Below are 24,185 nucleotides of genomic sequence, written 5' to 3'. Positions count from 1 at the left end.
TGACAAGGAATGCTCATTGCTGCTGATTTCCACATGTCGATGTTTCTTTAATGAAAGAGCAATTTCAAATCCACTCCCCTCTTATCTTGGAGACAGTCTACACTGCCCACTGTGACCAGAGCCAGGAGGCAGAGGGGGATGATTGTTCAAGATCAAAAGAAGCAGCAGTCAATTTGTAAGCTTCCCAGCTGGAAGTACATGCAAAGGAAGAGGGAACACTGCAGCAGTTGGAAAACTACAATTATTCCAAGGTCTTTTCTTTATACAAGGAAACACAGGCAGTAAATACATAGTATTGTGTAGTTTTACCAAAATTATTCCACACAGACTCCCTTTAAAAGAATGACTTTTAAAGTGCAAACCTAAGAGGAGCATACCCAATGCACCAAGGAGTTACACTGGTTACATGGTGCTGCCATCCTGACACAGGTACCGACCAGTGCTGGCAAGCTTCCCACAACAGAAGGAAGTTGCACCAACTATGACTTTTCATCAGTGTTTGTTCTTCCTCCATTACTGTTGGAGCTGATCTCTGACAACCACAAGAAATCTCTATTGACAGTTGCTTTTTGGAATGACCTAACCTGAGGCAAACTGAAAACAAGCGCTCTATTAATCTGCACCCAGTATTGGGAACTTCAGCAGGAGCCTGTCATCAGTTGTCTGTCTTTACACTTGCAGTGATTGCCATAACCTCTTTCCAGACTCTTATGTCTTTTCTTTCTTACAGGCTAGAAGCTATGATTAAGCTTTAAAACCATGTTATAAATTCAAATGCTCTATACCAAGTCTCCTAATTCAGTAGAGCCAGAGGAACCAAAGTAAGCCAGGTTGTTTTAAAAGGTTTAGAAGAGTTTCTCACAAACAACGTATCCATTGGGTATTTTGAATTATACTGGAAAAGCCAGTACAAAAGCTATTGATTCTGAAGTATTTTATTAAGTTTAAAACTATGCAAACCCCACAAACAGCTGTGTGGGTGCTCGGCTGCTCACCAGCATCAACCCACAACACTACTTTTCTACCTTTTTTTATTTTCCAACTACCATGGGGAGGCCCAGCTGCACAGTGCTTCGTTCAAGACAGTTCTTCAGATTCTGAAGTTCACATCCCTGTTCACAAGAGGCATTAATTTAGGTTGACATTTCTGTTTAGCTAATTCTTTTGCAGCTGGTATTTTTATGACAAGATTAACAGAAGCAACAGTGTGCTAGCAGTAACACTGCTCTACATAAAATTCTTCATTTGAACTAACAAATCTCCTCTTCCTGTTTATAGAAAACAAATACCACTTTTGAAGTTACACTGCCAGATCTTACCTAGACCGGGGTAAAGCTGTTTCTACCACCAAAATCACCAGTCAGCACACATACTACTGCCAGGTAAAACACTGCCGGGGAGCGTTTCTATGACAGCAGCCTCCTTTTGTCTGCGACACTCATGGCTACAAAAGGTCTATTGCTCAAGCTGCATTAATTTAATAAAACACCCATGCTCCATGTAGTCTTGCCATCAATACTACTTTTCTGAATTAGGGAAAGGCAGTCTGCCACAAGGTAGAATTCTACTTTTTCATATTTTTCCAAGTTATCTTTTTGACCACCCCCCAAACTCTAATCCTTTTTTTGCTTTAAAGTTTTAACAAATAAGTTCTAAGAATTTTTAATTTGTCTAGGCTTTCACAGCTTAAAAAACAACTGCTAATTCATATGAAAACTACAAATTGTCTCACTGACACTAGGATTTTACCTGAACTTCACCATAGTTTGGAATGAAGCCAGAGATTGTCTCAGCTTCTACCAGCACACCTAGAAGTACTACAGAAATTCTCAGCTGCCCTATATAATCCTTTATCTACTTAAGATCCAATCACTTATTTTAAAGGATTACAATAGATCAACTGCATTCTGCCTGTGCAAAAGGCTAGAAACAAATACAAACTAAACGACCATAAAAATAGTAATTTCAAGACAAACAGGTGATACTCATCAACTTTCAGAAAGCAACACATTACAGGCAGAAAGCAAAATTAAAGCAATGGCAAAAAGACAGGGCATACGGGAAGGAAGAGGACAATGACTAGAAAGGCCAGCAAGCTACAGGCTAGCCAAGCCCAAGATGTACAAAAAACTATTTCTTTCCCTGGCTCACTGAGGGAATCCTACATAGCAGCAGCATTCTCTGCCTTTGGATACAGAGCACCTTACACTGCTCTAACAATTTTTAAACAGACTAAGGATAGCAGTATCCCTCCTCCTTGTGAGGGAAAGGATAGATTTAGGAGGCATACAGGCCATCAGCTAACATGCACTTACAGAAAGCAAAGCAGGTAACACAGCTGCACCTGGAAAATCCCCCTCTGAAAAGGAACCAAGAAAACTCTGTACGGTTAGAAGTCCTTGGTTTGCTCTTAAGTTCAGATAAAAAAACCCTCTGTCAGAAGTCTTGTAACTTCATGGCCAGAGCATGCAAGCATCGTTCTTCTACTTCACTTTCCCTACATTTGTAAAAAGATTTTGGACCCAGTAAAAGACCACCATAATATTTTACACACAAAATGACACACAACTCTGAGAAGCTCATGCAAACCCTTTGCTCTGATCAAAGAGGCAAAAAAATTTCTTTGAGCACAGAAAGAATGGAGCGCCTCTGAAGTATGCTTCAAGGGCTCTGTATGAGGTCAGTCCCAGAGGAATGGAAGAATGTACTCCGATAGTTCAGTTCACAGCTCAAATCACTTTGCGAAGAAACTAATAAGAGAAATCCAGTCTGATGACATCATCATTCACACTCATGTTACATTCCTACATTTTTTGCTGAGAGATTCAAGAGCTAGGAATGGAACTAAATTTAAACTACTAGGAACAAGGATGCCAGTTTTCCTTGTCTTCCACAGAAGACTCAATTCCAGCAAGGTTCACTTATGTTACCCCCATGTGCCCCTTTTTCCCCTGCTCCTGCCTCAAGCACTCTTTAGTCATTTAAAGGTAGAGCAGTGTGAAAAGAAACATTCCAATTTGGTTCACAAACAGAAAGCGTGAGTCAACTTTTTTGTGAAAGCACCTCTGCAGAACACACAATACAACTGCATCCTCCTTCAGTCCTAGTGAAGTTGGAAAGTTAAGATCAACACAAAATAACTTCAAGATCCTGAAGACTGCAGCCTCTGAGGTGGCTGCCAAGCAAAGTGCAATACTCCTGTCCCACTGGTCTGTAAGCAGCAGCTACAAGCTCAGTGCGTCACTCGCCCCTCCACTACCCCCTCTCTGAGACACACAATTTATCTGATCAGAACCAAAAGCAAGCGGTGTGGGCGGGGAAATCAATTTAGTTCACCAAATTGCTCATTGCACCCCTACATCATTTATCAAATTAAATCCAACCCAGTAGTCAGTATTATTACATTGGTATAGTGAATCTGTGGTGGAGGCATTAGCCTATCTGGCAGGCTTAGAGTACATACTTTTTGTTAAACTATGCTCTGTTCAGCTGGGGCCAGCAAACACCTGCCACCTCCCACTTAAGGCTTTTTAAATTGTTATAACCTCACTCTTGTCTGGACAAGATTTAGTCTAATACCTTTACAAAAGAGCCAGCATGGTAAACTTCCCACTAAGATTCACAACAGCATACTGGGTACACACACACATTTTCAGCATCTTTGAAACCAGGTTAGCTGGTCAGAGCATTGCAAAGAATTTAGTTCTTAGGAAAATTTTCCTACCATAGGTACTGCCACAATAGCTGGTACCATTCCTATAGTAGAGAGATAGATTTGAGTTCCTAAGAGACACTAGAAACTTAAGCATTACATTAAAGCAATTGCTCACACAACCTGACGTGAGATTTTGCAATAAGATGCATTATGAGCTCAAGCACACACCAGCTTTAGCCCGAAGCCGGATCCTCAACCCACTCATCAGCCCCTCCCTGACTTTCTTTCTCAGTCTTTGCTACTATGGAGACACCCTGTGAAACAAACCTGCCCTTTGAGCAAATAAAAGGTGTGGCCATTTTAAATAGCCCAAAATTCCTAAACTCCAAGTACTGCAGTAATGCAGTCATTCTGGCTTTGTAGGGTAGCACACACCCAAGCTTTATGATACACTGTTCCCAAGTTGAAACTTAACTAGTAGTCAACCTTGAGCTTTTTACATCATTGCAGTGGAGCAGACAGGTCCTTGGTAAAGCTTAATACTATCAGAAAGAAATATTGCTGGATAAATCACTTTGGGAAACTGGAACCTATGAAAACATTTTGTGCCCAAACGTGTAAAAGGGCAAATTGAACACACAGGTTTAGAAGGAACTCCACACTAATTCAATCTCATCTAAATTGTGGTTGTGTAATAATTACAATCCGCTTTGGCAAACACCGAGCAATCATTACATCAGGATTACCAGAACACACTTGCTGAACTAAGCACAGTATTCAACAAGTTTTCATATGAAGCTTGAAAGACAGCTATACCAGAACCACATAGAATTTGAAATTAAATAATGCTTACTCTTTTTGCTAGTGTGAGATGACAACAAACGTGGCACCAGCACATCTACATTTTCTAGTTTGACCATACCTGAAACAGATGTCAATGACTCAGAGACCAGAATCTATCCCTACACTTGTGGGATTAAAAAGATAAAGTTGAATAGATTCATGTGTGTTAAATATTTTGCTATTTTTTTAAATCAAAGATTGAGGGCAAAGTAGGCCTGAGGTTAAAACAGAATATTTTCTACAACCATTTTATTAACTGATCATTTTCTAGAAAGTCTCACACAATTTCATTTTCATCTACAACAGGAGTCACAGGTTGTTGCCTTTCTAAGTCCAAGTAATTTGAGCTAGCTTCCACATAAGAAATTGGTTAGGATGTGATGGAGAAACTGCTTTAAGAAGATCTAATAGCTGATAAACCTGTGGTAGCACTCTTGCTTAGCACCTGTGCTTCAACCAATAGCTTAAATTCCTGTTAAACTTAATACAGATTTTAACAGTTTTCATAATCCAACCAGAGGGCTTACCAATTGCCCTGTGAAGGACAGTTATGCACCTGTATCTTCAATTTATAGATAAAAACTGTGTGCAACACTAACAGATTACATCGAGCTATTTACCAAATCCAGCTGACACGATGCTTGCCAAAAGGCACTACCATCCATGTACCTTGCTACCGACACGTGGCTTACATGTGTGATCATGCCTGTTAGAGAGGCCACAAGAGCCAGCTTGTTGCAGCCTCTGACTGAAGCCATAGGAGGGGACTGGAATTTCCTCACAACATTCTTGGCCTGCTGCCTGAAGCCATAATTACTGTTCCCATGGCAAAGATCCTGGCTTGATCACAAATCACTTCTATGCAGTCAGGCTGTATCACACTCTAGCAAACCCTGTTTTAAAAATTAACTTCTCAAATGCCACAGAAGTGTACTTTTTGTTTCTGGAAGCATAATCTTTCAAAAAGAACTCAACTTAACTGAGAAACTACAAGATTATTCAGCACTTAAACTATTCTGAGACTTTTTCAATCATTGAAACACAATTTCATTTAAAGAATAATGACGTATCATAGTTCATACTCTTTCTAGTAAGTCAGTCCTGCTCAGAGATCATTACAGTCTAAAGAGATAGTGATATCTAGGCAAATTTTAAAGAAAGGGAAAGGAGATACAGAGAGTGATCTTGATCAAATTTCTTAGAAGAGGCAACTGCAGGGGTCAGACCCAGTACCTTAAAGTTCAAATACAGTGCCTCCATCTTAAGGCCATACACTTCCTTCCTTTTCAGACAGCAATGAAATGGGAAGAAATAAGTCTAAATCATGTGTTTCTCATCTGCAGGACATTCCAGAAAGCTGTGCATCAAGAGCCCCTTACTAGAATTGTAATGAGCTTCCTAAACAAATTCACACATTTTAAACTGAAGAGCCTGCGGACTAGCCTAAATGTGAAACCCAGGAATGGCTACTACAATTACCATCCTGATTAAAAACAAGACCATCAGGCAGTACAGTGCTCAAGTAGTAAGCCATGAGAACATCTGGGGACTTCTTAAGTTACAGAACCTAAATATAATGAAGACCTCAGAACGATTAATAGAAGTGGGTGTAAGTACCCTTCATATGCAAATTAAGGATGTGAGAAAATCCTAAAAAAGGTGCCAGCACCCTGCCTTATAAAACAATGAAGTAGAGCAAACCGATACATACTTTCACAAAGTCCTCAATTTCAAAGTTAAACCTAGCAACGGGGAACAGCAGGAAGACAACCAAGAGGCCACTAAGTTATCTTTGACAATTTGCTCAGCGATGTTTTAAGTTATAGGCACTTTTCCTACTTGTCTGACAATTGTCCAACTTTGGGACATTCCAGTCACAAGAACAGAACATCGAAAAGCTCTACTGGTGTCTCAGTAACATATCGCCTGAAGTATGACAAGAGCTGACAGCTTTTGGGGACTGTAATCTTCTAATACCTTAACAAACTTGATGGAGTACCATTCCTACCTTCTTTGTACGTACATGGTAAGAATGAAGAAGTTTACACCTCAGATTAAAAACAGTCTAATGAAGCTCAGCCAGCAAGCTCTCTTGTGAGCACAGCTTTCAGAATGGACACTAGCAAAGCAGTCCTGAATGTCCTCTCTACGAATATGTTTTATAAAGTCAGCAGATGACAAAATTACAGTTCCACAGCATTATTTTAAGTTATCAAGCAATTATAAAGAACATCTGCTTCTGAAGGGGGGAATCAGTTAATCCTTGAAGTGATTTCAGTGATGCCCCAGGGATCAAACAAATGCTGATGGATGAACAGAGCTCTATCACTGTAGTTATTTCAGCAAAGACAACACTGAAATGCTTCTGATACTACAGAAACCTTCTTCAGCAGTCCCTTCAAACTACTTCTTGGCAAACCAAATCAGGGTAGATTGAAGTGGAAGCAACACACAGAAGCAACAGCAAAATTTCAGAAGAGCTGTAGCCAATGAGGTTTTACACTTACCACAGAGGGAAGTATTTTAAGAAGCAACTGATACATGACTTGGCTACACAGCTTTTTGAAACAGAGATGCCTATACCTCTCCCCATGCAAAAGTCCTGCAGTCAGAGGATCTAAGTAGTACAGAAGAAGCAGAGTATGGGGAAACTGTCTGGACATAGCTGACCTGCACACAGCCATGTAGAGGATGCAGGCATAAGAGAAGCCTTCACTTTGTTCCTAGCTGTGCACCAACAGGATTCTAACTTACCTAAGCAAATCCATGACATGAATAACATGTTAGACCATAACATTAAAGAATGTACTTCTATTACATGATCTACACTGGCATATTCAATGACTTAAACATAATCAGATAACATGGCTATGTAAAAAATAATTTCAAAACTTACCTTTATCAAGATGATTCAACTTTCCTTTTTGCTTCTGCCACTCTTTAAATTTTGATTCAACTTTCTCAAAACCTGCCTCGTCTGACAAGAAACCTCATTCTTGATGCACGCTTTTGTCTCACCACTCTCCACCTGACTGTACAACTGGCATAATCGTGGTTACAGTTCTGTCCTGTGCTAGGAGTGAAAGCACTCGGATGGGATGTCTCCCAGCCCTCATTTTAGACATCTGACTGTACTGCACTAGGGACTGAAATCACCCCACAGACAGGAGTGATGAGGCACACAATACCACATCCTGAAGCTTTCCAAGATTCACTGAGAGGACTACAATTACAGTTTCAGAAGCTTCCTGGTCAAGTTTAGTTGTGTAAAACCACTTAAAGCTGCAGAAATCTAAAGCTGCAAATTACACATTCTTTTAAAACCAACTGAGGGGACTTCTACCTAGATTAATCAGTTTACTAGAAGATGTTGTATGAAACTGCTCTGCAGCGGTCAAGGGATTACTTAGCGCACCTTTTATAATGGCTATGAGCTATTAACCAGCCTTATTGTCCAGGCTCAAGCCTTTCCTCCTCCTCCAATGGCAAACTGAACTCCTTGCATCAGATCGCTTTCTCAACCAGAACCAGACACTACCATGGCACTACGATTAATTCAAATTTCAAATTCTCATACGAGGAAAAGTTAGAATAACCTTTCCCCTACAGCTATTAAATAGAGCTCTTTCATGCATTTAATGCTTCTCAGAAACCCTAAAGCACTAACAAACGTGCCTATGCTTAACAGCAGTCACATTTAATTTTGTACTTCCAATACAAAAAACTATTTGCTGTCTAGGAGCAAATTCTCTCTAATGCTCCTACTTCACTTATGTAGGCCTAACAGAGCTCACACTACACAAGCTCAGCTCTACTTCAAATTAGTCCTATCACACACTGCATCACTTCACCAGCCTATTCAAGTTGCCACACGCAACTCTCTCAGTCAATAATGAAGACGCTAACAACACACAATTCGGGCCATTAAAAAAAGCTGTCAGATTACTACTTTGAGGGCCAACATTCACACACATACTATCTAATAAAAAGAATTCACAGGGCTGAACTTACTGTGATCCTGATCCCAGAGCATTAGCTACAATGTTCATGAAGTAAAATAAAAACCTTTAATACATGAAGGAGTGCCAGTCTATCCCGCACATTCCAGTTTAACATTTCACAGGAATGGGCTTTTATCCTGTGAACACAACAGCCTATTACCACGCACAGCAGATAAGGAGGCTCCTGTCAGCACTTTGAGTTTCAGGGCTAAGTCTGCACTTTCAAAACCTGAGACTAGAAGGGTAAAGGTCATATTTACTGTACTCGTAAGAGATAAAAATCAACAGCTAAACACTCGATTTTTTGTGGCAGAAGGATTTTTGACATATAACTGAACAGAAATTCACATAAACAAAGGAAATAGAGTTCTCAAAAGAAAAAGGATCAATTTCTCCATTGAGAAGCATTGTCTAGCACACAAATAACAAGCATGGCTTGACATTTTAGTAGGGGAAAGGGCTGTTTCTAAATGCAACAAAGTTCTTTTCTGACAGTTGATAATCAATGCCCAACCACCAAGAGCTAAATGCTGAGCCATAATAAAAGTTTTAAATGCACGTGAAGCTAAATTACCTTCTGGTTAAAACCAATTTACATGGTACCAGAAAAAAACCTTTAAAGCTGAAGATCTGCATTTGGTGAGGCTAAAACTAGGTCAGATGCTGAGCAGTGTAAAAAGAGAGAAAAAGTGAGAAGTGCCTACCTTTGTACCAACTGTTATATCTTGGACAATGCTGTAGAAAAAAGAAAGAAAAGGATTAAAAAAGTTAGATAGGTTTGCCACAAATATCCAGCGTAGTTTACAGTAGTAAGAAAAAAGCAAGTCAAAGTGCACAGTTGTCTTTGCAAGTGAGCCAAGGACAGTTTATACAAAGAAAAATTATTAGATGGTGATGGTGGAGACCCAAGACCCAGTAGTGCTAGAAAACTGCAGCTCTTCCACTTCCTATGGTGGAGCTTGCTCTTTGTGCAAGGGTACCACGGGGTGCTAAGACCAAAAAAAACCACAGTTAACACAGCCTAGCATTCTCCACGGGAATGTGATGCGATTCGAACACCACCTCTGACTAAACCAAGAGCAAAAGTGTCAAGAGTCAACTCCATCACCAATATTCACTTCTGCAATTCTCGACAACCTTACATTGAAAGGAGTAACCTCTGCTAGGCTGTGAAGAGGCTATCTCTAGCAAAACTATCGAGTCAATAGTGAAGGCTACTAATGCTAGAGCTCCAGTGGTACCAGAGACAGACAGCACACACCACACCGAGTTTGGGCTGTTTTCTCAGCCAAGCTAAGAGTCTGTGCCAGGCTTACAGCAGCCCTCCAGCCACGCTAACACCACTGGAGCCAGACCAGTGCCAGACTAACAGAGCGCAATTAGAAAGAACAGGGAAGAGGTCCAGGCAGCTCCCAGACTGGGGTATGCCTGTACACAAGATTCCTCTATCAATTCTTTTCTACTTAGGAAAACAAATAGTATTTTTCCCCAACACAGATCTGAAGGAAAAAACAGTTACTAAACTCTGCCATATATGCTTAAACCTCCTAAAATGAGACCTCCTGATTAACTAACATGAAAAAATAGTGCTAACTGTACCTCAAGCAACTCGCACTAGCACTCACCAGCAGTGAACATCATATACCATGACACACATCTACTTAGAGGAACTTCTTTCATTGATGGAATTAAAGACTTGTCTATGGCTTGGCATGTTGTACCTGGGTAATCTTCCAGAGTATTACAGCACCTACACATTCCTTTTTTTGTGGGAGTGCTCGAACAGTCTAAAGATTTCAGTTATACCCTTGCACTGAAGATTATATCTTTTTTTCATAAACACCAAACCACTGTAAAGCAACAACGCAAAACTGAGAGCAGAAACGACCATTTTAGATTGACATATATGCAGCACTGCCTCTTTCAACTCCTGTCTTTCAAATAGCTGACCATAATTTCAGAGTAAAGGATCCAAAAGTGGCTGGCTAACGGACCTGCAGCAACTTTAAGGAAACATGGCAGAGAAGCAGAAGGCAGGGCAGTCATTCTTAAAACCGCAATATGAAATCTGAAGTACTCAAGTCCAATTCTACAAAGCGATTTAATGCTAGAGAACTTGCATTTATTAGTTCTTCCTTCCCTACCCTCCTGCAACGATTCATAACTTTTCAGGGAATTAAATACTGCTCGATCTTATTAAGTCATTCATGTTCCACCAGCTCCACAAATAAGCCGTAACACAAGTATGAGCCAGCTCAGCTCCTCATACTTCCTCTTCAAAACCAACCTGCCATGTCATCATAACCCAGCACTTTACAGCCGGAGTTACAGTCTGATCCAATGGCTGCTGCCAGGAAGCCACGCGATAGTTTCTTTTTTTCAAGTGGACTACTTAAAGAACACTCTGTATGAGAATGCTGGGCTTTGCAATCCCCTGGTGTCTGGTCACCAACGAGGACAGATGGGTTTTGCTGCACTTTGAGGGCCAGCAGTAATGAACTAATTAAACCCATCTGCACATATCAGTTTAAAGACTCATAATCATTCTATTAGAATTACTAAATCTTCTACAAGTACACATTTCTTCAGTTAAAATACATACATTAACCCAGTGATTTTCATAACCTTAAAAAATTATTTCCAGCAAAGCATAAGAACAGGGAATCTCCCAAGTTTCCAAAACTCTCAAACTTACCCCAGAGCAATTTCTCTTACTTCCTGTTCCTCTTGTGGGCCTCACACACAGGAAATGTTTTACATAAAGTAGCCTTAACAGGGGATAGTATTTAAAATTATCCAACAGGAAGAGCTTTTTTATTTGCCAAGAATTATCGATTCCTGGAATATTGCTGTAGCCCATTTGATAACAAATACCATGTGAAACAAGCACCAACAGTATTAAGAATTTTTATTCAAGAAACATGCAATATACTTCCAGTTCACACACACCCTCAATAAATTATCATATCTTAAGCTTCCTTCTCTTCTCCTATGTCAACCTTAAGTAGGGGATTAAAACTTTTCTCATTTCCAAAAGAGGCTGCAATAAAGCCTTTCATAAAAATTACTTTTTTACATGGAATAGGATAGTTCCTACACAATAAGGGGAAAAATTAAGCAGCACCAGTAAAACCTCTAGGTCATTTTCCAAAGCAGCATTTCCCATATGAACTCCTCACATGCTTTAACAAAGCAACTTATTCAAACGGGATCATTTGAAAAGCACAGCTACGTATCGTTTTCAGTAGGAGAAGCAGACAGAAGCAGCCTGTAGCCAGAGAGGCCACTCACTGCCAGCTAGGCTAAAATGTAAAACCATTTTCAGAAGCAGCTTTCCAAGTTTCAACAGGAGACAGCTTTCACAGGGTAAACAGATCATGCACCAAGATCTTCAAAAGATAATGGACAATGAAGACTCATACGTTACACTAAAATTCCTACGTTCAAATAACTGTTTTAACACACACAGTAAATCAGCTTTCCTAGGAACTACAGTGAAAACAGCTGATAACAAACTGATTTTTGCCATTAGAATGTATCATCTCACATGCTGAAGATTTTTTTTTTTAAATAACATTCAACATGATGAGCAACTTGTTAAAAGAAGCAGAGCAACCTAAACTGCATCCTGGACCATAAAAATTAATTGTAAGATACACAATTTTTATGGGTTTCTTAGATGAAAACAACACTGAGACGCCACTTTTTCAGTGTGTAAAAAAACCAGACATGTGACTATGCCTAATTCTCACCAGACTAGTGTTCCGAGGCAAGAAGCGAGGAGGCACTAATTTGGGCTTCCAGTACTTAAGACTCTGGGAAAACAAACTGCTTACTCCGAGGCCTTTAGAAATATTTTAACTACTGCACTCTAGAAGAAACAGAAATCAGATTACTAAAAAAATACACCATACAAGACAAGAGGAATAAGGAGACCTCGCTTCTGACAGAGTTGCCTTGATAAAACATCACCGTTAAAGCAAACACTTCTGAAGCGAGACACCAGATGAGGTGGTGATTAAAGAGAAATCAATGCTGCCCAAGATAAAAGAGCTGCGCTCTAGAAAAACTAGACGAGTCAAACAGTCACGGGGGAAAGTTTTATCTCGAAGGGGTTCAGAAGTGGACAACAGGAGGAGGAGGGAGCACGAGAACAGCTCTGCTCTACCGCTGCAGCTTTACCTATGGCTCTCAGGTAACACTGCAATGGAAACCTTACTTCCAGCGAGCCTCCTGGCACGCCCGAAGGCGTTCCAGCTCCTCGGAAACCGAAGCAAAACTTGTGCTGACCGAAAAACTGCTCACAAAAGAAAATCCAGCGAGAAGCGCCCCCCCCCCACCCCACCCCCCGCTTGCGAAAGCGCCAGACAATAGGAGCAAGGCCCCGGCGTGAATCAGCTGCCAGCCCCGGCTGCGCCCCCCCGCCAGGTGCGCCCGCTCCCGGCACCCCGGGCCTCCCTCCCCCGCGGGGCCGGGCCGCCACGGAGGCGCGCCGTGCTCAGCTCCCCCCCCCCCCCCCCCCCCGCCGCCGCACGCCCACGCGGCGCCCGCAGCCGGCCGGGCCCCTCGCGAGGGACGTGTGTCCCGTCCCGTCCCACCCCCCCGCGCCCAGCTCCGGCGGGGACGAGGCGGCCTCCCCCGGGCGGGACCCCCCCCCCCCGCCCCCCGGCGGATCCCCCCCGGCGGGGCGCGAGTACAAGGGGGCGGGGGCGCGGCGGCGGGAGCGCGCGCGGGGGACGGTCCGCACGAGGCGCCGCGTCGGGGCGGCGGCCGCGGAGCAGGGGCCATCCCCCGCCCCCGCTTTCCTTCCCCCCCTCCCCGCGGCGAGGGGCTCCGGGAGGGCGGCCCGCGCGGGAGACATCCCCCCTCCCCCCCCGCCTCCTTCCCGCACCACCGGCGACCGCCCCCTCCCCTTCCCGCCTCGCCTCCGCCGGGCGGCCCGGCCGCACCCTCGGCGTCCGTCCCCCCCCCCCCCCCCAGGTAACGCCCCTGCCCCCGGCGCGGGTCCCGAACCTCGGCCGCCTTCTCCCCATCCTCCGCACCCCGGGAAGGGTCCGGCAACGCTGCTCCCCGGCCCCCGGCACAGTGCCGCCCGTGGCGAGGCCCGGGCCGGCGGGGACTCACCCGTCCATTGCACACGGAGGAGACCCGTCGGGAACGGAGTGGAGGCGCCGGAATAGCAGGAACGAACCTAACCGCTCCGTGTTATAGACTCACAAAATGGCGGCGCCGCCCGGCCCGCCTCACCCGCGCCAACGCCCCATTGGCTATCGGAGATGTCATCTTGATAACAGGGGCGGGGATCGCCCGCCTCCGAGGGTTGGCGCCCTGGCGGCCCTCGCGAAGTCTATTGGCTGCAGGCGGGATGAGGGGCGGTGCAAAGCGCCGGTGCGCGGCGCGATTCGGTAGGCGAAAGGAGACGGCTGGGAGGAGCCATCTTGAGAGCGGGAAGGATGCCGAAATGCCACACGGATCCACCATCTTGATTGGGGGCAGGGCATGGGATAACCGCGTTGAGCGCCATCTTGAATACGGGCAAGGGCCCCAGCGTGCACATTGTGTTGTCACCCGCAGCGCGGGCCGGGGCCTGCGGGAGCGGCCCAACTGCCGCCGCCATGTTGGCTACGGGCAGGGAAGCCGCGCGCTCCTGTCCGTTGCCATCTCGAGTAAGGGAGAGCGGGCGCCTCGCCGAATTTAGGTTAATGATTTAGCACTGCTAGTCTGGGGACTTTTAATGGCGCTAGACAGCACTTAAAAGTTTTATTTAAGATACAGGATAAAGTCTGTTTAATTGCAGTTAATGTCTTAAGGATAAAGATGACCCAGTGGGTGAGAGAGAGAGAGAGAGAGAGAACTTGTGAGGTAAGACATAACACCTACCTGCTCTGCTCAGGCATCAGGATAATATTTTTCCTAAGTTACAGTCCTGACACCGTTTGCTTGACCAAAACAGCCCTTTTTCCAGTCAGGCGGACCTCAGTGGTTAATTAGATAAGCTGGTTTCACTCTTAACGCGTGTCATTGCCTGTAGGTCTTACTTCTGCAGAGATTGAGGTAACATCCACGGATTTCCTATCTTTGGGGATTTTCAAACCTCTAGAAGATTTGCTTTTCAGGTGCTGGGCCATCTATAGTAAATTTAAGCCTACTACAGTGGACTTAATTGTGTTGGATACTTTCTGTGGCTCCCTTCAAAATGATTGTCAAGCTCGTTCATGTGCCACAAGATGAAGGCCCCTAAAAAAAATAAGGGAGAAGCGAGCGTCCGTCTGGTTCCCGCTGTAAACAGTGCTGGTGCATTTACTTTGTTCCTGTGCAGGAACAGGCACGCAAGGACCGGGATCCTGATGGAGGCCGGGCAGATCTTTCGATCATCCTCCCATCCATCAGGACATTGCTGGTTCCTCTCCACTAACATCATTCTGTAAAGCAGTTTGCTTCCATAGATGAAATGCTGCGTGTCTCTGTTTAAATATAGACAATATTTGCTCACTGGGAATTCTAGTAGCAATTACTCATTTTCTTTGCCTCACTTGTCATAACCCTATCCGTTGACTGCAGCACAAGAATTAATTGTCCCAGACCTCGCTACAAGTCCCTTGTGTAGCATTGAATCAAATATCAAATGTCCAGTCCACATTGATCTTGGCTTCATTAGCTGCAACCCTGTTTTGAGAGTTTCTAGGCAACATAATACTGGTCTTACTGTAGAAAGGATCCTTCGTACCTCACCAGCCCACCCACTTTTGACATTTTTGTGAAAACATTTGTACAATTCTGCCAATCTGCCTCTATGGTCAGTGGTAAACAGTAAAACACTAATATAGATCAGTGCCACTGATGGAAGCACCTGAGCTGTAACACAGCTGGGTCAGGGGTACATATGTGAATGTTCAGAAAAAGATTTTAAAAATATAGTGCAAATTAAATTTGGAGTCTTATCCTTGGGCAGTGTTTCTGCTTAGTGTCAGGTAACTTTGACAGGTACAGACATGCATTTTATATTCTCATTTCTTTCTGAAGCGTACACTAGAGACATGAATATGAAAAAAAAAAGTAAAATTGAAACTGTCTATTATTTTCTCCCACACACGTATTACTGTGTTGGTTCCTATGGCCAGATGCCTTATTTTCTCAGAGATCGGGGCAATGCTCAGACATTTTGGTGGCCAGGACCAGACATCAACTTACTTCCTCACTCTTGTCACCGTTTGTGAAATGCAAGAGCTTCCATTGACCTTGGATCTTACCAAGAGCCGGTAGCTCTAATTTCTGTATCTTTGGTTTATTGGGCTCCCCGGCCATTTGGCCCTTGTTCCAGCAGTGAAGTTTAAAATGGAGAAAAAGTGTGTTCTTACCTATTGCTACAGGCCACTAAAGGCCCCATCTGAAACCAAAGTTATTTGACCAGGTACTGCATATGAAAGGCTCAGCCTTTGCCACAGATAAGAGATTTACAGTTTAGATGAGGCAAAGAATGGGAAAATGATGGGATTATGCGATCCACTTCAGAGCTGCTGAGAGCCAACGAGATAAAGTGATTTGATCAAAGCAGAGCAGGAAGAATTTAACTCCCATCTCACAAGCCACAGTGCACTTTCTTGAACTATGCCTGTTTTAAGCTATATTTCCCATGGAGGTGTTTCACTTTATCTTCCCTTCAGAATAATCTGTTTTATATACTGTAAGTAAGAAATCCCTCCATAGTAGAGGATGGTATGGAGACAGAATCACTCTTTTTTTTTAACATGGGATATTTCAGTCCACTTGCAAAGAAGCGTACCCTAAATAAAGGTACCCTGAACATGACGCAAAGACTTTGAAAAAAATCATTAATGCTAGATACTGATCACTAGTAAGAACAATATCTGATTTTCTAGTGGCTGTTGACATTAGCCCATTGCATGTGCAGATATCCCAGCTGCTTTTCAGATATCTCTGGAAAAGCAAACGCAGGTAGATGCCATCAAAGAATCACAACTTTTCAAAGCCCTCTCCTGCACTATTGTGGTCTTAACTTGAAAGACTCTTTTAGGGTTCGCGCAAGCTCACTCACATTTTCCATAGTTCTAGCAGAAATGCTGATTACGCAACATTTTATCAGACATTTTCCTGTAATATTAAAAGAATTTGTTAGACAGCATCTTTTCAGATACTGTGGTAGCAAACTGACTAGCGATACTGTTGGGTAGTGCACAGTCTTTCTCTGGGCCAAACAGGAAAATGCATTTAAGAACAAAGTAATACGTTATACAAAAATCAGCTGGGAGAAAGACCTGCCTCTGTGTATCTTTTTGTTTGTTTTGAAAAAGAAACCCACATGAAAATGGCCATGTGAAAAAAAAGAGGAGGGAGAAGGGAAAAAATATGAATCGGCTTCTTTTGTACAATCCAGCAAAATGGTCCCACCCTCCCCCGGGCTCCGGTTACTCACTTGCTAGAAAGGCCTTGGCGGGACACACCCAGGATTTTCTCTTTTCAAGCGCTTCCTGCCTATGTTATCTCTTTGAATTTAATTTACCATGCAGGGAAGAAAAACCCTCTGAAACAAGAAAGACCCTTTTCCTGCCTTTTTTCCTTTGTATTTTTAAAATAGCTCTGAAGCCTGTGCTACATTCACAGGACACTGCTCTACGTAACTATGTTCCTTTGCAAATTAGCGAAGTTTTTTTCCCCCTTCTCCTTCCTCTTCCACCCACCGTTTCTGTCAGTGACTTGAAAACAAGAACCCTCCTAAAATATGGTCTCTGTTGAGGAACCCGAACTACTGTGCATAAGGGTATATCCTAGATACTGTTTTTAATGACAATTGTTTTCCTGCAAGTTCCCCTTCTCCCCCATTATTCACAGTACCCTGCAACGTCCTAAACCAGGAAACTCTTTCATATATAACTTTGCTACCAGTATGGTCCCAAAGAAACTTGGGCGGCAGGGTGTGTTTCAAATACTTTTGCTTCTTTTTGTTGCTTTTATTTATTTTAAACCCCTTTCAATTAACACGGCTGTTTTGTTTAAAAGAGTATTTGCAGCTTTAGCAACATCTTAGGATGCCAGAACATTCTTTTGTGCATCATTCATGATGCCACATCACAGCTCTGGAAATGGTTAGTCTAGAGCTAGCAGAGAAGGAACAAACTCACTGCTGAATTTATCAGTCCAACAAAAAGACCCATACGGCTTCTGATCAGCCAGTCAGTTCACACATGGCTGAAAACTACTGAGAGCACAGGTATCTTCTCACTCAGCTCATACCTAAGGGAAGGGGAAAGGAGAGGGACCAGAAGTATCACAGGTAGAAGTCATAAACTACACAGCTGGGGTTATTGGAGGAAGAGGTGTGGGTACACGGAGGATCACTGGAGAGCTGGCTATGTTAGTTCCAGTGCTTGGGAAAAGTTAATTTCTTAACTGCAGATGTGTAGTTTTACAAGCAGTATACATTGTTAGCAAGGGGAGTATTTTTTCCACTGGTCCATAAGAGTTTGGCAGCAAAAAGTATTATCAAAAAGTGTACCAATCGGTAATTGATAAATAAATTGGTTTGGAATTGAGCTTAATATACCTTCAGTATTAAATAGAAGTAAATGTTTCTAACCAGCTTACAGTTCCCTAAGCTGGATTTTTATGACGGCTGTGCCACCACAGCAATTTGAGGCCTCCCTTCCAGGGACAAAGCTGAAAAGCACTTTGCAAGCAAGTGTATCTGCACTTGGAACTTTTATTAGTGTCGCCATTGCACGTTCTGATTTCACCTTTTAACAGGACTGCCAAACTGTATCTACAAGTATTTTTTGTGCTGCAAGCAGTTATATCAGCTTAAAATTTTAAGTATAATCACAACAGCTCATATTTTACGTTTCTTTCCTTCTTTCTAATCTGTGACAAAATGAGAGGCTTATCTGTATGCGTTATTCTGTTGTTATCAGTCCATGTTATTTCAGAACTTCCCTGTCTTCGCTGCTCCTCGGGGATGCTTTTGGGTGACTCATTTCCTGTGAAGGATGAACCAGCCATTTCCTGGCTATTCAACACAGGACTTTTTTTTCTCTTCCAGTCTGTGTTGGAGTGGTGTGGATTAATCTATGGTTTGCTTATACCCCCCGCAACTTGCGCCAGAATTGCAACTCTTCACTGCAGCCTTCTAAGATAATAAACTGTCAGCATGTGTTGCTTAGGGATCGTGGCTTGCCCCTGCTTACCTGGGCCATAGGCTCTGTGATTTTGGCCTGTGGAATTAAAATAATTACAGCGATACAGATTTAACAGTGCCATCCTTCCAGTCATTGCAACCCGATTCTTCTCTTAGTTCAACCCATTTCAGCTCATAATAAGTGGAATCTTAAAAAAGCACCATAGGGCGAAGATTCTGATCTTACAACACATATCTAAGCCAGAAATTTTGAATTATCTAATAAGTGCTACCAAGATTGTATATTGGCATTTGAGAAATCCAGGTAATACCCATATTGGTTCTTTTGTGTTAGACACAGGTTACTAGAAGACTGGGTCAGTTTTTTTATTGATTCTGTGCCCGTAATTCCAGCTCTTTCCTCCAACCTGTGTTTCCAATTTGCTGAGCCACTATTTGTTCAGACTTCACATTATGATTCTAACTGTTGCGGACAGCTTGCTTCAACAACACCACTGATTTAAAAGATTGTCTGGCCATTGTAATGCCAGCCTGAGGTATCACAACTCTTCCAAGCAGCTTTTTACTGCTATTTTTTAAATTATTCTTTTAATCTTATTTCCTATCATTTCATTTGAATATTTAGATTCATTAGCCTGTCATACATCTGTAATGGTTGGGAAGAAAACCCACACAATAGGGATACTGCCTCTTGAGTCTGAATGTAGCACATGTTGTAGGGATGATCACTGAATAATTCATACCCTTAATGATTTATTCATGCCCAAAAGCTGGATACCTCCTCTGTGACTTTCCATTATCTCAAAGAGAATGCAAGTTCCTATTCAACTATGCTCATCTTAGGAGTGCCAGTAGCAGCCCCTGTATTGGCACACGAAGCAGGGTGTCTGAGGCAAATAGAGCAGGTATGCATTAGAAACCACTCCCCTGTGATGTTCCCGAAACATTTCTGCTCAACAACAAATGGGAAACTTGCCATTCCAATTCCATATATGTCACTCTTGATAGAAACTAAAATGTAGGTACATTTTTTTGCAAATTCTTCGGAAAGGAAGGTGGGCGAGTAAGCACGTTAAGCTCTTTTCCACCAGTACACACATAAAGTGAGATGCTGTGGTCATGATGCAGGATGTTCTGAGCCTGGAAAACAGACAAACAGGCCATGACTCCGTGATTTGATACCGTAGAGCTAATCTTCTTCTCCATGAGAAATTTCAGTTTTATTTTCCATTGTAAAGTTACAGATTCTGAGACAATTGATATAAACATAGCAAGATTGTTTCCTGCCCTCTCAGGAAACCTTGCAGGAAAGCCTGGACAAATAGCAGCAGTTCAGACTAATCTCTTCCCTGTCTCATGTGGGCTATCAAAAAATACGGCTTTGGTAAAAGTTTGTAAGACCACGACCTGAGTCTCCTGACCTAGGTGAAGATTTTGCAAGACAGTCAAATTCCATCTGTCTAGAAAGTATGAAAGATGATTCTGTGTTTCGGCAAAGTCTCCAGACCCACAGGCAACACTACCCCTAGCTGGCTGGTATGAAATTTCCTAATTGTTTATCCTGTAATCCTGACTTTTTTGTCCTTGGAATAGGCTCTACATCAGCATAATTAAAAATGTCAAACACGCTTGAGAAACTCTCCAAGTTGCTAAAAATGAATGTGAATTTCCTCCCCACAACCGCGCTTCATCTTTCCCTTACCCTGGCCTCAGCTTTACAAAGTGGTCTGTTTCCAGCCCTTCAGCATAGTTTGCATTCCACTGCCAAGAATGAACATTTATTTATACAAACAACCGTCCTTACAAGCACATCTCCCCGTGCTATCCTAGGGCAGGGAAATAAACATAATTTCTGTTCTCTTCTGTAGCTGCAGTTCTACATCTCTTTTTTCTTTATTCAGGGGCATTTTTTGCAATGAAAGATTAGTGCAGTTCAGTCCCTTTCCCATGCTACAAATCTGCTCAGAAATGGACTGGAATGCTCTTTCATTTCCTTACAATGATTTTATTTTAGTACCCTCTAATGATGGTGCCAGTTTCCTGATAAACCACTTAGGGGGTCTTGATGGCTCAGCAGCAGATTTTCAAAGAGGTCTCACTCACGCTGGAACCTCGCGGGCTCTGCGTAACTCACAGGAACAGAAAGCCCTAGTGCCTGTTTCTCTCAAAAGCACACCAGTAACCTGGGTTTCCCAAGTCCGTTATCAGGCTGCTGTGTTGTAATAATTCTTCCAGCAGCACAGCTGACATTGTAAGAGAGAGCAATGGTAAGTGAAACGGCAGCTACCAGGTGAGCAGCACTGTAACAGACTAATGTGGACAGGGAGCCTGAAGCTCATGCATTATTTCTGAGGCTTCTCCATCACTCACCTGTCAGGCTGAGGTATTGTTCACTGAAATGCTAGCTCATCACCTATGTCCTCTGTCCTCAGGTTGTCTCCCATTGCATCTGCCATTTAAGTGGATATTGCACACATGCTAGATGACTCCAGACAGGGGAATTTCGTAGTCTGAGCACAGTTCATTTAAATGAAAAAAGGGGCCCTGAAAGAGAGAGAGATACACATGCAGAACATCTAGAAATTCTCCATTAGATGCGTATATCTGCACGCTGCTTGCTCTCTTACTGTAAGCACGTCAGATTTTGCTGTGTGCGAGCCAGCTTCTATTTCTCAGTTGATATAATTGTTTGTAGCTAAGAGTATATTTAGATTTATAATGTTTACAATTACCTCCACTGGCAAATAAGATAAAGTGGTTTTGTTGGGAACTCTCTTACTTGCATTTCTAAAGCAACCTTCTAAGAAATGAAGCATTTAAGTAGTTTCTGAAGGATCCAGGGGAATACTTTCTAAAAAAATAACAGCAAGATGATATTTTAGAATATAGTCCCAACGCTATCTTTTTAGGAAGAAAACACAGACAGCTTCTTTAGCTATATTGCCAAACCAAAGTCAATGAACTACTGCAAATGAATGAATTCGGAATTTTTAGTGACTACTTTCCATGAATCATTACTGAGTATTTTATGGATCTTACTGCTTTCTTAGTAAGTTTACTGTTGCGAAGTTTGCAAAGATATATTTACTTTTGCCTCAGTATAAGGTGTCAATCTTTTTCTTCTTTACTGTGATGCACTACGAAGGGCTGATGTCCTTTAAGAATATCCCCATAACATGTCCTCGGGTCTAAATAGATATTGCTATATTCAGGAAGAGGAGCATAATTATAATTAGGCCTTGTGCTGATTAGCTCATACAGTATCATCACAACTAATATACAGCAAGAGAGAAAAACCTCACATTGAACACGCAGCTGGCAACATACCACTACCTCCTCCTCACTAGGCTTCCATTCAGAGCAGGATTTATTCTAATCTTGCAGGTTATAATATGCATGCCTGGAGCATACCAAAATGTATCCTTTCCGGATTCTTCACATGGCTTTTTTTAAAGTATTTTTCATTAAATTATATCAGCGAGTGTACTGGGAGAAATTTCAGCAACATTTGAAGAGGTGCTCTATAATCTAAAGGTATATATGCACACACAGAGACATACATTAAGTACCTATGTGTATATAGCACAATATTGGCCATGTATATTCCTCTGTATTTGAGTATGCAACACCCTGATTAGTGCAGTAATTCCCCTGGAGATAAGGGAGAAACAAGTGACCCCAAAATGGCATGAAGCAGCACAAGGATAGAAACGCAGAGGCGTACCAGCTCTATTTTGGAACTGGCAAAATTGTGCTCCCTCTCCCCCTTCCCGAATACTTCTTTTGGTGTCATGCATGCAGTTTATAGGCTCTTCAGCAGTGCAGCTGAATTAAAGTCCTTGTTTCCACATTGATTCAAGAGCAAATATGTCCAAATACATCTGAAAAAGTAAGAGGACTGACACACCAAACCGCTGTGTGCCTGCCATGAGGCCCGCATTGTCGTACAGGCTAATAAAGACATCATTTTCCCAGGGCTTCAGCTCTATTAAACACAAAGCTCCAAATGATTTCCTACTTGGATCAAAGATGTGTTTGTTCCAGTGCCACTTAAGTTTAAAAGGCAATACTGGGAATGAATGAAATCTCCCCAGTGGCAGCTGCTGAGGTTCAATTGGTTCGTCAGTGCCATAATTATGCAGCGGACGTCTTCTGTTTGCTGGCCCATATGTTCCTGAAGGATGTTATGCAATGGAAACAGTGCAGGGAAGCCTTGCTCGTGAAGCTAAGGGGCTTCTGCTTTTGTGGTATGAAGACTTCTTTATGTTTCAGACGGTGAAAACGTTAAGAAATCTCACGTTCTGATTTTGGACTTAAAAAAGGAGTTGCTCTTATTTGATCAAACTAGATGGATGTGTATGAAAAGAAACAGTGGCCTACATCCAGTATCCTAGAACTGGTGTTTTAATACGGAGACTGACGACTTTTAAATATTATTTATATAGTTACAGCTGGCCTCTGAAAGTGAGTGCTCCCCTCAGCTAACGTAAGGAGCTGTCACTGTGATCAGTGGCAGGCTTTGGTGTGACCCTTGGTGCTAAGAATAAACGTGGCTTCCTGTCCGGCCAGCCACCGCTGCGCAGCCCATCCACCCCTTCCCCACAGCACTTCTCATCCTTGTAGGTTAGGGTCTGGATGCTGACGAGAAATGTCTGCTCATTAAATAGCTATCTCCTTGTCTAGTAGATTGTACACCAAATTTTCTGTGTAACAGACATGAGTGTGTGGTAAAAACTCCAGAGTATTAAATTAAGCATTAAAAGAACATTAAGACATGAACCTGCAAAACGTGAAGTCAGGGAGAACTGAGAGCACTCGAGATCTCAGTTGCCAAAGAAACAAAAGAAACACAATATCCTTTAGAACGTTTAATATTTAATTTGGTAAGATGCTCAGATACTAGGGCAGCGAATGCAGAGGGCGATGACAGAGGGCACCGTGCGAGGGGTGCTTTATGTCAGCCACGGGGCCTTAATGGGTGCGCCAGAACACAGAGGGACAAAAGGCTCCTTGTTTGCGGAACTGTCAGTTTTATGCACAGCTACCTGGTCTGCACACACCCCGTGCGTTTTCTGAACACCATTTTATTCGTATGTGTTCCTGTTAAAAACGCAGCAGCAACATTGTGCAAAAGAGACTCCTAACGACTGGGCTAGGTAGAAAGGAAAGAACCAGTGGCACATCTTAAATGCTGGAGATCTGTCGCTGACTGATGCCCTGCTATTCATGTACTGCAAGCACCGACAGCCAACAGGATGATTTTCAGGAACAGGAACAGTCTTCCTGCAGAGCTAAGTTTAATTCAGAGGGCCATCTTCAGCTAAATTTTCTTGCTTTAAGGTCAGGGCTTAAAAAATATGTAACTGATATTTCATTAATGGAGAAGATACTTAATTTCATACTGCGAGTTGACCAGTTACTTCTGCAACAAGTAGAAGTCTGGTAGCAAGACTCTTCCCTCTTCAGTTTTGTCGTGAGGACTTAAGTACACATGTGGTCACCAAAGGAACAAAAAGGATTTTATGTAAACAGAGCA

The 24,185-nt window shown here is 42.7% G+C and overlaps 1 protein-coding gene across 3 annotated transcripts in view; it reads right to left on the bottom strand.

Moving 5' to 3' along the window:
- Positions 1-13,673, bottom strand: part of PTBP1 (polypyrimidine tract binding protein 1) — a 31,648-nt gene extending 17,975 nt beyond the window's left edge. For 2 of the 3 annotated variants that reach the window (XM_050910455.1, XM_050910457.1), the window contains exons 1-2: positions 13,624-13,673; positions 9,204-9,234 (exon numbers count right to left, since the gene is read on the bottom strand). In XM_050910455.1, coding sequence (XP_050766412.1) covers positions 9,204-9,234; positions 13,624-13,631 — 39 coding nt within the window. In that variant the 5' untranslated portion in view covers positions 13,632-13,673. The remainder of the gene's footprint in view (positions 1-9,203; positions 9,235-13,623) is intronic. The other variant, XM_050910459.1, reaches the window with a different exon arrangement.
- Positions 13,674-24,185: the final 10,512 nt, after the last annotated feature.

Source organism: Gymnogyps californianus, chromosome 24, assembly GCF_018139145.2.
Source record: "Gymnogyps californianus isolate 813 chromosome 24, ASM1813914v2, whole genome shotgun sequence".
NCBI classification, from domain to species: Eukaryota; Metazoa; Chordata; class Aves; order Accipitriformes; family Cathartidae; genus Gymnogyps; species Gymnogyps californianus.
This window is presented reverse-complemented; position numbering and strand designations above follow the sequence as displayed.